The sequence below is a fragment of the Lepisma saccharinum genome, chromosome 9 (assembly GCF_977018435.1).
Source record: "Lepisma saccharinum chromosome 9, izLepSacc3.1, whole genome shotgun sequence".
Classification (NCBI taxonomy): domain Eukaryota; kingdom Metazoa; phylum Arthropoda; class Insecta; order Zygentoma; family Lepismatidae; genus Lepisma; species Lepisma saccharinum.
In genome coordinates this window covers 64,288,439-64,301,573 of record NC_139237.1, presented here as the reverse complement: position 1 = coordinate 64,301,573, position 13,135 = coordinate 64,288,439, and the positions used below count along the sequence as shown (strand labels likewise).

At 36.9% G+C, this 13,135-nt stretch overlaps 1 protein-coding gene across 2 annotated transcripts in view; it reads right to left on the bottom strand.

The window, feature by feature from the left end:
* LOC145992082 (uncharacterized) overlaps nt 1–13,135 on the bottom strand; it is a 126,899-nt gene that overhangs the window by 9,276 nt on the left and 104,488 nt on the right. The window contains exons 2-5 of one of the 2 annotated variants that reach the window (XM_083128300.1): nt 10,793–11,010; nt 10,152–10,286; nt 8,157–8,346; nt 2,911–3,076 (exon numbers count right to left, since the gene is read on the bottom strand). In XM_083128300.1, the coding sequence (XP_082984426.1) occupies nt 3,051–3,076; nt 8,157–8,346; nt 10,152–10,286; nt 10,793–10,987 (546 nt within the window). In that variant the 5' untranslated portion in view covers nt 10,988–11,010 and the 3' untranslated portion in view covers nt 2,911–3,050. Of the gene's footprint in view, nt 1–2,843; nt 3,077–8,156; nt 8,347–10,151; nt 10,287–10,792; nt 11,011–13,135 lie in introns of those variants that run through there. The other variant, XM_083128298.1, reaches the window with a different exon arrangement.

Sequence of the window (13,135 nt, the reverse complement as noted above, 5' to 3'; positions counted from 1 at the left end):
AAATTACATATGAATTTTTAACTTCAGTTTCAATAGGAACTTCACACAATCCAATTTATTAAAGTTTGAATAAAAAAGAGCCTACTGTATTATCAAATATGGAACATTAGAAAATAGATAAAAAGAACACACACCCAGGCCAACAAAGTCCGATGATGTGTTTCTCATTACCAAAGATGGTGCTGAACCTGACCGTACATATGTTTTATGGAGACATAAAGAATTTGAAGTGAGCAAATGTGTGACAAATCCTGAATATTTGAAGTTTATGGTGTCCTGCTGGAGTTTTCATGGATGTCAGGTGTGATAAATTTGAAACAGAGAAGAGCAAACAATATGTTATATGCTCATCCTCCGCCAATGGAATTATGAAATGGAGCTCAATCAAGGGAGGGTTAATGAACAATGCTTGAAGGTAATAACCTCATTGGACCATGGTGTTACTTCCCGTAGCATTGATTTGCCTCCTTGCAAGGCACTGGTGATCTTTAACTATGGCAATACTGCAGGGATGCCCTGCAGCATTTACAATCTAGATATGAAACAAGGGGAGTATGTCGAAAATTTAGACATGAAAAACAAGGGTGTACAAAAAAAGAAAGCATTTATTAAGGCAAGATTATGCAAAATGAGCATTTACCCTTAAAACAGACATTTATAGGCACTATCAGTATATATTATCAGGATCTAAACATGTAATTAATTTAATTTAATTACAGTTGACTGCAAAGGATTAGAAATAAACAAATAGACACAAGTCTGACCACTATCTAAGAAACAGAGAAAAAAATAGATGTCACCTAACCACATGATGTTTGACACACATTAACTTTTGGAAATTAAATTCACATAAATTCCAAGATGTCAGCAGTGTGCAAAAGTGTCAGCATTTTATGTACTTCAAAAGAGTATTGATTGTCATGAGTGTGTGTGATTAAATTCAATACTTTCTAATAGTGGTAACAGTGACATCAGCTACGTAAAGCCCCCTCCCCTGTTAAAAAAAAGTTTAAGCACAAAAGTGGATAACAGTAGTAATGGATTTGACGGATAACAGTAGTAATGGATTTGAATGTAAGACTACAGTCAGGCCAGCGCCAATATTTTAATATTCATTTTCAAACCATAAATATCTATTAAGAACCCTAGTGCACCGGATGCCAATGATGAAAGCAATTCTCTATAATGTGGGTCCTCTTTGAGAGCAATTGCATGTCGAAAAGTGGAGTATTTTGAAAATTTGACCTGGTTTACTGCAGCAATTTTTATTTATTGCATATATATTTATTATACCTGTATATTAATTAGATATAACATACAGTGCTCAAAAAAACTGTTGCATAATGTGATATTTACAGAAGGGAATGGGGGTTGCCATTGTGTTATACATGAAACAAGAGGGAAAATGTATGCAGTAACAATGTTACAAAACAAAGCAAAATAACAAAGGTGTATAATGAGAGTCAGCAGCCCAAACAGCCATCGCTGATTCAATGGTTCCTGACTTTCATGAACCAATGTATCTCCTCGGTGAACTATCAAAGGGTTTGTGGTGTTTTCGGACGATTGACGATGGCTCTCTTCAGGAGGGTCCATGCATTTGTGATGCAGTTGAGGTTGGGGAATGAGCTGATCATGGCATGCAGTGGATTCTGTGCTCCTGCAAGAACTGGGTCATGATAAGGGCACAGTGGGGCCACACAATGTTTTCACAATATGCAACAATTTTTTTGAGTACTGTAAATAAAATGGATATTATACTAGGAACAGGGAAGTGCTCTTTCCCCACTGCTCCTCATAATTACAATGGATGCAATTAACGAAGAGGTGGGGAAGAAGATAGGAGAGGAAGAGATGAAGGCCCTGTTGTTCGCTGATGACTTGGTAATATGGGAAACAGGGAAGAAGTAGTACAGAGACAGCTTGACAGTTGGAATGAGGAAATCAGAAGAGCAGGAATGAAATTCAGTGCAGAAAAGAGTGCATTGCTAATAACAACCAGAAACAGAGCCAGAAATGATGCAAGAATAAAGATGGACACAGAAGAGTTGAGGGTAGTGGAGAGTCTCAAATATCTAGGAAGCATTGACAGAAGTGGTAGAATAGATGAGGAGGTAAACAGAAGAGGACAAACGGGTGGTGGACTATATCAAAGCATTCGAAGATTAATATGATTGATTGATTTAGTTTATTTTACTTCGTGTTTTGTGCCTCTTGTCTAATTTGTGAAAATGGGGATGAGTGATGAATGGACATTCGCAAACAACCAAGCCCGAGCGGGATTCGAACCCAGGACCCTTGGTGGCGCAGCGCGATGTGCTAACCACTTGGCCACAGGGTCCAGCGAAGATTAATATGGAACAGGGATGTACCTATGAAATGCAAGGTAATATATAACACCTACTATGTGCCAATAATTACATACAGAGCAGAGACTTGGACAATGACAGAGAGAGAGACAAAAGAAAGATGCAGGCAGTGAAGATGAAATTTTTATGGAGTATATTGGGGAAGACTAGAAGAGATAGGAGATGATATCCGACAAGCAGTGGGTGTGGTGAAGCTTCAGGACAGAATAGATCAGGCACAGACGAGATGGTTTGGATACATGAAGAGGATGGATGCAGAAAGACTGTGGGTAAGAGATTATAATGAACAAGGAGTGGGAATAAGGCCAAGGAGGAGACCAAGATGTCAGTGCAAAGAGCAGATAGCAGTGTGTGTTAGGAGAAGAGGACAAGATTGGAATACCGTGGAAAGAGAGGAGTGGTGGAAGACCAGGAAAAATGGAGAGGCTTGAATTCTATGTCGACCCAGCCATGATGAATCCACGCACAACATACCCATTCAGAAAATGCAGGAAATAGACAGATGAAACATGTGGCTCACTTCCGCCTTTGGCCCTAAAAAACCTCTTCAGCTCCTTCTTCCTAACTTCGATTGACCCTTTCAATACGTAATCAGCCCTTCCTTGTGCTGTAGCCATTACTTTTCCTGACTGGGAAGATTGGAGAGTCAACTGATGCCAGAAAGGTTTCGCTGAGCAAGGCTCATTCTCCAGATACTCCTGAAATAGCTGCAATGACAAACAAATTTGTAACTTACTCTTTTACTCCAATACCTAATATTTTGCTGTAGTTGTATAAAAATTAATGCCAATTTCTTAATGAAACCAACTGATATGAATGAGTAAAGTATAAATTTTTTTAGACTTTGGAAGTGCAGTGGTCCTTCTATAATCCGGCACTTCGCCAATCCAACCCCTCCAGTAGTCCGGCGTTGAGAAAGTGGGGAACGTGAAAGGGAAAACAAGTTAATGCATGTCGGTGTCAGAGACCTTGGCACGAGGTAAACACTAGGCTCAGTATAGCGATCTGTACGCATCATTGTTGCACATACAACCCAAGGTGCACAGTTTTTTGTCTCAGTGTTAATTACTTGTATTGCTGCGAGTGAAAAATGTCCCAGTTTTTGACAGATGACGACATAATCGAGGAAGTGATGACTAAAGAGGATGAGGAGGGGGGGGGGGATGAGGGAGAAGCAGAAGCTGTTAAAACAATACTTCACAACACTGCCACGGATTCCTTCACTATGTCCATTACATGGGCAGAAGAAAATGGTGTCTCCGTGAGTGATATCTCGGTGTTAAAATGACCAAGATAAAGTGCTAAAAGTGCAATTTCAAGCAAAGAAACGAAAGAAAATTTACACTTTTCTTGACCTGTTCCCTCAAAAGGAATAATATAAATACACTGTACTACAGTGCAGAAATGTAACACAGGCCTAGCTAAGGTTATGTAAACTACAGGGAAATGCAATATGTATCTTGTTTCGTATTTGTTTTTTACACTAATTTCCATTTTAATATATGTACATATTTTGTGCAATAAACATAGGTTTTGCTATTAAAATACAACTTTTTAAATGAACCTCCACTAATGTGGGGTTTTCGTTAATCTGGCAGTACTCTGGTTCTGATATCTGCCAGATTACTGAGGGATTACTGTATGTTTAAATTTTAGGTTTAGCTTTCGTCAATAAGGTTGAAAAAAGTATTTCACAATTTCGAATACACGAAAAATGTGTTAGAACATGTCACTGCACACGCACACAAAAACATTTACATTTTCTTGCAACAATTAACATTTTGTGCTTGTGAAAAATTAAGGTCCCTAGTGACAGCTAACCGGTGCTCTTATCCAGCAGGCATGAGTATTTAGGATTAAGGGAGTCACTTAATCAAATACATTTCAGTCACAAAACACACTGTGCCTTGCTCCATAGGGTCCACATCCTTTCCACCAGCTGTGACTGAAGTGCAAAGGGGTGACATTCCCATTCACTATTCTCCCCCTCACTACATGCATGGGTGTGGGTTTCTCTTTCTAATTATGTCAATTCCATGGCAACATATGATGTTTTCTTTTTCACCAGTTCTTTTTGGACACCCTGTATATAACAGAGATTACAGTGTAATTAGGGATGACTTGAGGACTATATAAAGGCAGCATGAGTACAATACTCAACAAGAAAATCCTGCAAAATATCCAAATAAAATAACATGTTGTTTTACATTGAATGGTTCCACACATTGTATTTGTATTTTATCACACTTTATTACTTCCATAGGCAACTTGACAATTTATATTCCCTGCATGCATTTGCAGTTACAAGTGGATTTATTACTGTAGTACTTTAGTCAAAACCTTGTCCATGCTGCTTTTATGCTACAAAATGCATCAGATGAACTAACTACAGAACACATTATATACACTACCAGAGTATCACATGCTAAACTACAAATTACTTTGTCATTCTTACAGGTTAAAAGAAATACACAAATTCAATATTATTCACTTGTACAAGAATTTTATTTTCAAAATAGTATGTTAAGATACAATATGAAAATTCTAGTAAATGATAAGAACATATTCTCCAAGTTATGATGTTTTTCTATAGCCTATTTCTGCTACTAGGTTATAACAACAATAATCAGAATACATAACTGGATGAAAGGTCAAAATGCAAAATATTATTTTCACATAGGTGTCCCCTGTTGTTTGGTATTTTTTTAATACAAAATTAGGCTTTACCTGAAATTTGAACCAAAGACCTATGATTTTGCACTATGTTACCAACTTTAGAGACTACAGCAGCCATGTAACATGCAGTTAATAGATGTAGCACACTGCTCTTGAATCAACCAAGACAAGAAATGTGTTTGTTGAAGTAGAGGTACTCAATATGAAACATTGGTGTATTCAAAGACAAGGTATTCTACCATATATTGCAGATTGAATGGTCGAGATCATACTTGGCAAAGTAATACCTTCAATGGGCACTGTATGTAAATTATATGTAATTTTCACTATTTTGTACTGTATAAGGTATGCTTTTGTTTCAAGTGTTGATGTTTCACAGACTCATAGTTTGCATCTTCAGACCCCAAGGGGTTGAAAGAACAAACCAGTACTAAGAATTACATATTTTGTCGAATTATGTAAAGAAGAATTTTTAAGAATAGAATGTACTTCTTTTTAAATGTTTTACGAGTTTCCAACCGCAAACTGATGAACAGCTGGCTATGAAATATACAATACATTCCATTCCATTGGATCTGATGATGTATGATGGAGAACAGGAGGTGTGTAAATACATTGTACATACAAGATATATTTGTGAGGCGTCATTCAGCAAGCTCTATAGGTCGTAGATGCATGCTAGGTACTAGGAGCATAAAGTATTTTAGTGGTTTGGGAATCAGTCAGCTGTTAGAAACCCGTAGACATTGAGAGGACAGCCGATCCAGGTTACGTAAAGTGCAAGTATATAAAACCACTAAAATGAATGACACTCTTACTGATTCCACAGATACTGAAAACTATAAAAATTAAAAGTTATTCAAAATATTGATAAGTAGGTGAGTCTTCCATTATATTTATACACCAATTTTCCAGTTTTGCTTCAAAATATTTAAGAATCTCATCAGAATATTAAAAAACATGTATAATCACAAAGTACAGTTTTTCACAACAATATGGTGCAAAATTAATATAAACTTCGAATTTTGCATTATTTCCAGGATAACAAGACCAAAATACAAAACGTATTACACTTTCCAATTCAGATACCACTGGTACTGGCAAATACCGATGCACCCACATTGGTATTGACTCAGCCTTAACAAATATATAGTGTTATATTTTTTACAGCGCAAGGCATAAGACAAGTTCTTGTGTCAAATACAAAATATAGTTTCTAGTACCCAACTCAGGAGTTTTTTTTTTGTCAGGACCATAAAACTATTTCTTTAGTTTTTTTTCATCAAGAAAACTAGAATAGATCAATCAATGAGAAAATTAGTGACGAATTTATAATCTCCACGTGATCAAGATTAAAGGGTCCTGATATCAATTCATGGTAAGGGCACTTTATACTCCTGCACTCAATCAAGTGACCACAGTTTGCCCATCCAAGCACAAGGATGCTACCGTCAGTTATCATTGCTATACAAATTCTTGACCTTCAATTCTTGCATGATAGGGGACAGTGGTTCAGATTTCACTTTAAACTGTTGGTCAAATCATGGGTGGATCTGTGCATAAAAGTAGACTTCAAACAAATTTATCCCCCAAAAGTTCTCAAGTCCAGGATCGATTGGTAAATGAGGATTTAACATCATTCATGTAAAGAATGTGTTTATCTCAGATGTGTTCGATGCAGCTGCAGTCCAGGACATCAAAAACCTTCCATGTAATAGATATCGGTTGCTCCAGCAGAAGTCGCATGTTGAATGCTTCTATTACAAGAGTGCCGTGGAATCCTTGTTCATAACCACTGCATGATCCTTTATCAATATCATGACTCATGCTTCCCAGCATTTGTTAGTCAACTTACTGCAAGAGCACAAACATGCAGCCAAAGAAAATCATACATAGTACCATACTCACCTCTGCTATCTCTATAAAATTCTTAGGAAGTTCATTTGAACAATACGAACAGATAACTCCTTTCTGTAGTACTTCCGTACACAGACAGTACTCCACAATTTGCTTCTGGGTTTTCTCGTCAACTCCTAACATTAAAAGAATCATAGAGACATTACTGATCCTTTAATGAACCACCCATATTGCAAAAAAGGAATAAACATGCACCATAACGAAATTCCACAAGCCACACAGACAGGTTGTGATCTCAGCAGTAGATTACCAGCTCTGTCAAACCATCATCATTTCGTAACAGGTTCCCCTGATTAGAGAAATGTAGCAAGCCAGAAGCAATAACCTCCTTCGTCGGCCGTTACTCTCTCATGCTAGGTCAGTATTAAATCAATCCTCCTGGTTAATTGGAATTAAGTTGCTGATCAACTGGCATTAGGTAGCAATAACCAGGTGGTGGAAGAAAGGATAAGTTAGAGTGTAACGGGCAACGTGGGGGCCTTTTGCTTTGGATCAAGGAACGTGAAACATCGGGGAGCTTGAGCGAACCTGTATAGCGCGATTCGAAGAGTGTTCTCCGAGGAGCTCTTCATCATCGAATAGACAAGTAACATCCTTCTCTAACCATGTTGATCTAAACTTAATTCCAATTAACCAGGAGGTTTGATTTAATACTGACCTAGAATTCTTTGAATGCTTGACAGAGTAACGGCCGACGAAGGTTATTGCTTCTGGCTTGCTACATTTCTCTAATTAGGGGAACCTGTTACGATTTATACAATGACACTTGTAATAATCTACATTTATCTTTGTATACATGCATGTTGCTTTCTGGCATTTTCGTTATCTCATATCTGTTTATCCTATTCTAGGTTAATTGCAAAAATGAACATGAATTATGAATTGACAAGATGGAGGTAAAACAATCACAATGAAACATCCACACCCTACCTGAGAGTTGAACCCAATGCCTCTAGCTTTGCCGGATTAATTGCGAAGATGAGGATGAGATTATATGATGAAATTTTTGAAGGGACACTGACAAAGAACACCCATGCTCAGGCTGGGATTTGAACCCGGGACCCCTGAAATGATGCTCCTCTGACGGAAAAAGTAATTTTAGGATACTTACTCTTGTTCATAAAATTCGTATCTGTAAATTTTATTTACGTACTTCACGCCATGCACAATCCAAAACTAAATAAACCTACTTACCTATTTTAAATGTGCACATGTTTCTGTACTCTTTACATACGGGAGATTCTACCATTGGAAACAGCTGTATACCAACTTCAACACCTTTTGGTCCTGTCCGAGTGAGCCAAGTGTGAAGATTGTGTCTCATTTGTGGTAACCTCACAAAGAGAGAAATCCCATATATGATCTCTTCTTTTTTCCTCTCAAGCTAGAACAAACAATAATAAAAATGGACATCAGGAAAGCTAAAGTATATGTATAATTGCATCTACTGACTGAAAGATTCACACACACTATGTGTAAAGGAGAGTAAACAGGGGCTTAGGAAGGCATGGGAAAGAGGGAAGTTCGAATAAATTATATAGCATATTTTCACTGTCATGATGCACTGAAAATATGCAAATTCAAGAAACACTCAAATACATTTTAGGAATGTGCAACGGTAGTTGATAACATTTGATTGAGGTATCACATAAATTTTAATTTCTCAATCAAGAAAGTTTATAGCAATGACTTTTGCTTTATTATTGACAATACAATTTCAAATGCATAAGAAGTATGTATTTTTTACATTAGAAATCATGTGTACTTATGTGCATACATAATATTAAAGTAAAAATGTGTAAAATCATGTGGGTGTAAACCACTTAAAAGTGCATCACAGGATTTATTAAACTAACTGTTCATACTTGTATTTCTTTACTCTTTCATTCTATGTTGTTCAATTTTGCATAAAGTTTCTTCTTGGATTAACTGTGACGATGAGTGCAATGATCTGATGAAATGGATGATGGGAAAAACACCATGATACTTCAATGCCTCAATCAGCATGGAAACATGAGTCTGGCTTTTTTCTGAGCTTATTACTTGTAGATGGCAGTAATCCAGCTATTTTTGCAATTTAACAAATAACAAAAAAACATACTTTCAACTGTCTCAAAGACATGTGACAAATTATTAAAAATTAGTTTAGTTGCATGACAAACATATACAGCGAAACCCTGACTTTACATTTTCCCCAATTTTCAAGTTTATTTTCGCCTAGATCATTTGATTGATTGATTTGGTGTATTTTACTTGGCTTTTCTACCACTTTTGGCAAATCAAAAAGATCTTGGTCACTTGGGAAACATAAAATCAAGGTTCCACTGTATATTAGAATGACATCGTTTAAATATATCTCTGTAATCACAATGGTAACTGACCTCAACTGTGGTAGAATTCCACTATGTAACATACGCGAGATGTAATCAAATATTATCTGATTTGTATTTTATTTCCATTAAAATACCTATTGTGTATTACTTACGTGAAATTCGGAAATTTCGTATTTCCATGTTGCACAATTTAATGGTTAAATCCTATTAATTTCGAAGTTCCACTGTCTTCATTCACTAAAGGTACGGTATCTGGACATTAATATTATGTATACACATATACGACGCCGTACTCTTAGTGAATGAAGACAGTGGATCTTCGAAATTAATAGGATTTAACCATTAAATTGTGCAATGCAGAAATACGAAATTTCAAATTTTCACGTAACTAATTTTAAACCGCGTTTACAGGATCCATCATGAATACCTATTGTGTGTTCTGCTGGGAAATTATTTTATCTCCAGAAAGGTAGCATTGAAACAAATCTGTCTAACATGACCTACCCAAAAACGAACTTGGTAGTTATGTCTTTCAGCTGCTTGTGAACTGCTACTCATTTGCAAAGAGAGCAAGCTCTCAACAAGATTTGACAACCAATCCTCTATGCTAGCAAAAACCACACATGCCCAGTAAGATACAACTATATGCACCACAAAATTCACGGACAGAATAGTAAGTTTCCAGGACATAAAATAAGATCAGATACGTTTTGATTGTACCTCGTATTTGTAACTATTCTGAGTAAATAAACATCTCAACATGCACAATCAATTAGCAGCATCTAGTGACTCGGCATTAGCCAAGATCAAATTTTGAGGAAACTTGCACAGAAAAGGCTTTATCTTATATACTCACCAGTTTGTTGTAAGGCAATGTTGTCCAAGTGGTAGTAGTTTCTGTGATCAATGCAGACGGCTCAAGCCATTTACCATGATCACAATGTCCAATAACCATGGCTCCATTTTCATCTTTCTCTGCCATTGTAACTTTCTGTATCAAGGAAGGAAAGCAAAACACTATTATTTATATTCATGGCAGAAACACATGTTAAAACAACTCTCATGCCTGAGAAGAGAACTTTTTTTTTTTTTTTTTTTTTTAAAAAAAAAAAAGATACTATCCGTTCACACGCAATTTACAATGGAACCCCAGATTTTCATTTTTGCAGATTTTACTGCATTACAAGGATTTTATATACAGTCACCTGGAAAAAATATAATCAAGAACTTCCCCCCCCCCCCAAATTTCATTATTCAATCTAGGCCTGAAATTAGCAGAGGAGGAGCGCAGGCTTGAGCATCATGCCTTCAAAAAAATGACTTTGAAAAGGGGTGAAAATTGTGGGAAAAATATTGAGAAACAACCAAGACTAGGACTCGGAAAATTCTCCCTCTCACCTACCCACCCAAAAAAACATATGGACAATATTCTTGCAATTTATATCACATGAAGGAAAACAGGAAGAAATCTAATTGAAAATGCATAAGAATACTTACAGTTCTTGGTTCTACTGCTGGAAGCCCAATGCCCTCTGTCTCCATAGCATGAGAGACTACAAGAGAGCCATTTATCTCAATTGCCCTTTTGCTTGAATTATCCATGTTGATTGATTTCTCTCCATCACTTTTGGTTGTTTCGCAGACCTTCATCTTTTTATGGTGGATTTCATTTTCAGGATCACTCTCAGACATTTTTGTTTATAAAATCTCTTGATCTGGAAATAGTTATAAAATTATTCTGTTAAAAAAAATATATATTCCCTTTGCATATCTGTATATGCATATTGGTGTACCAGTAGTTCTGGCAAGGAAAGTGGGGAACGGGGATTACGCCGCAGACCAACCACACAACAGCAGTGGCGCCGAGAGACATGACGCGGCGGAAAAAAGTACCATGTGAGGCATGTTCTACTGGCTGCTGCGTTTCTTATTGCACTGGATTGGTCGCTTATCCTCTCCCCACTTCCCTTGCCAGCTTATAGGGCACCCGCCGTGACACTGAAAAAGAGCTATAATTTGTTATTATTCTTATCGTACTTATGTCCTTGTTTTATGAAGTAAATATCTAAATACACATTTCTTTATTGAAGACAAAACCCATTGTATCACTTCGTCACACACAATAATTGAGGAGGTAAAAGAACCAGTTGATTTTTAGTTATTTGAAAAAAAATCATCAGTTCACTTTATGATACTAATAAGAAAACTAATTCAAGAATAAAATGCATTCCCTGTGTGAATGCTCAGGTAGGCTAATCGGGACTGGAAAGTTTAAAATGAGATCCGAACCATGCGCTACGTGGCTCCACTGGGAATCGCACAAGATTACATTTTAAGCATATCATATATGGGACAAATATTGGAAATGCTTCAAATTTTTAATGATTTTTCACCAGTTTTATAGGAGAAAAGAGACAAATATTTTAGGGCATTTCATAAGCTATGGCTTGACAATGATTTTTTTTTAAATATAGTGCACATGTATGTTGGGGGCCAATTTGGGTTGTTCTCGACTCCCTTACACGACAACACTACATGACGAAGAGGGAACAGCACATGTCCGTAGCTACTATGTCACAATTCTTTGTGCGAAGCGAGTCTGAAAGTCCTTGATTCAAGCCATAAGAGCCTTTCTGCTTCCTCTACCCACCGTCGAACACAGCGCCACTTCGGTGTGCAGCTATGTGCTCTTCCCAATTATGTTCATGCCCATTCGACGTGAGTTACTCAGATAGAAAAGCTGACGTAAGGAAGTAAAAGGAAGGGGGTGTGGCCCAGAAACATTTGCTGTTTTGAAGAAATGGTTTTCAATGAATAAATATAATAAAAATCAATTACATTGCACATTTAATTGTGTGTGCACGTGTGAGTGCGTGAAGAGGCAGCAGCTGCTACTGGCTCCAGCTATGGACACATGCAGATATGAGTCTCCTGGGGGAAACATAACAGCTTTTCTCCTGAGATTTCAGCCTGTGTATGAGACTGGTGAACACTCACCATCATGATTAAATTGGGGAGCTACGAATGAGTAGCATAACCCGGTCATGAAAACCTACACCAACGAGTGGGGGTTCGTCGTACTGACCACACGTCACCCCGTAATTGGTTGAATTATCTCCCACCTCAAAGTAGGATCAGGTAGGAGTGCGCCCTAGGCCCCCAGTAGTCTGTTGCATCATTGGTTATGTACGTTTTTATTGAATCATTTCAAAGGTGAGACCTTGATTGTCAATTCTTTACTATGTTAACAGAAAATATTAAATAGTGTTAGATTCAGTGAACTAAAACATTACAAATGTTCCAATAAATTACTATCAGGGGAAAATGTATTACATTTTTAAAATATAATGGATAAAAGCAAGGAGGGCCAAAAGGGCTAAGTAAAAATCAAAGAAGGTAAAAGGAAACACTCACCGGACAGTAGAAAAATTCAAAATTTTCGCTAATTTCATAGCATCATCGTCTTCCGGTTCCGTCTATTTCTCCTCACACCGATGATGCTATGAAATTAGCAAAAAATTTTGAATTTTTCTACTGTCCGGTGAGTGTTTCCTTTTACCTTCTTTGATTTTTATTTTTAAAATATATATATTTATAAACATAACCTGAAAAAAACCAGTTTTGCCAGGTTTTTTTCTGGTTTTATCTGAACATCAATACCTGTCGCATAGTCTTAAAATCTCCTTACCTAGTTTTGATCGACTGATTGATTTGCTTTAATTTACTTTGATTTTTGTGCCACTTTTGGCTAATTTGCGTAGATGTAGGTGAGTGATGATATGATGAAATTGATGAATGGACACTCACAAACATCCATGCCCAGGCCAGGATTCGAACCCT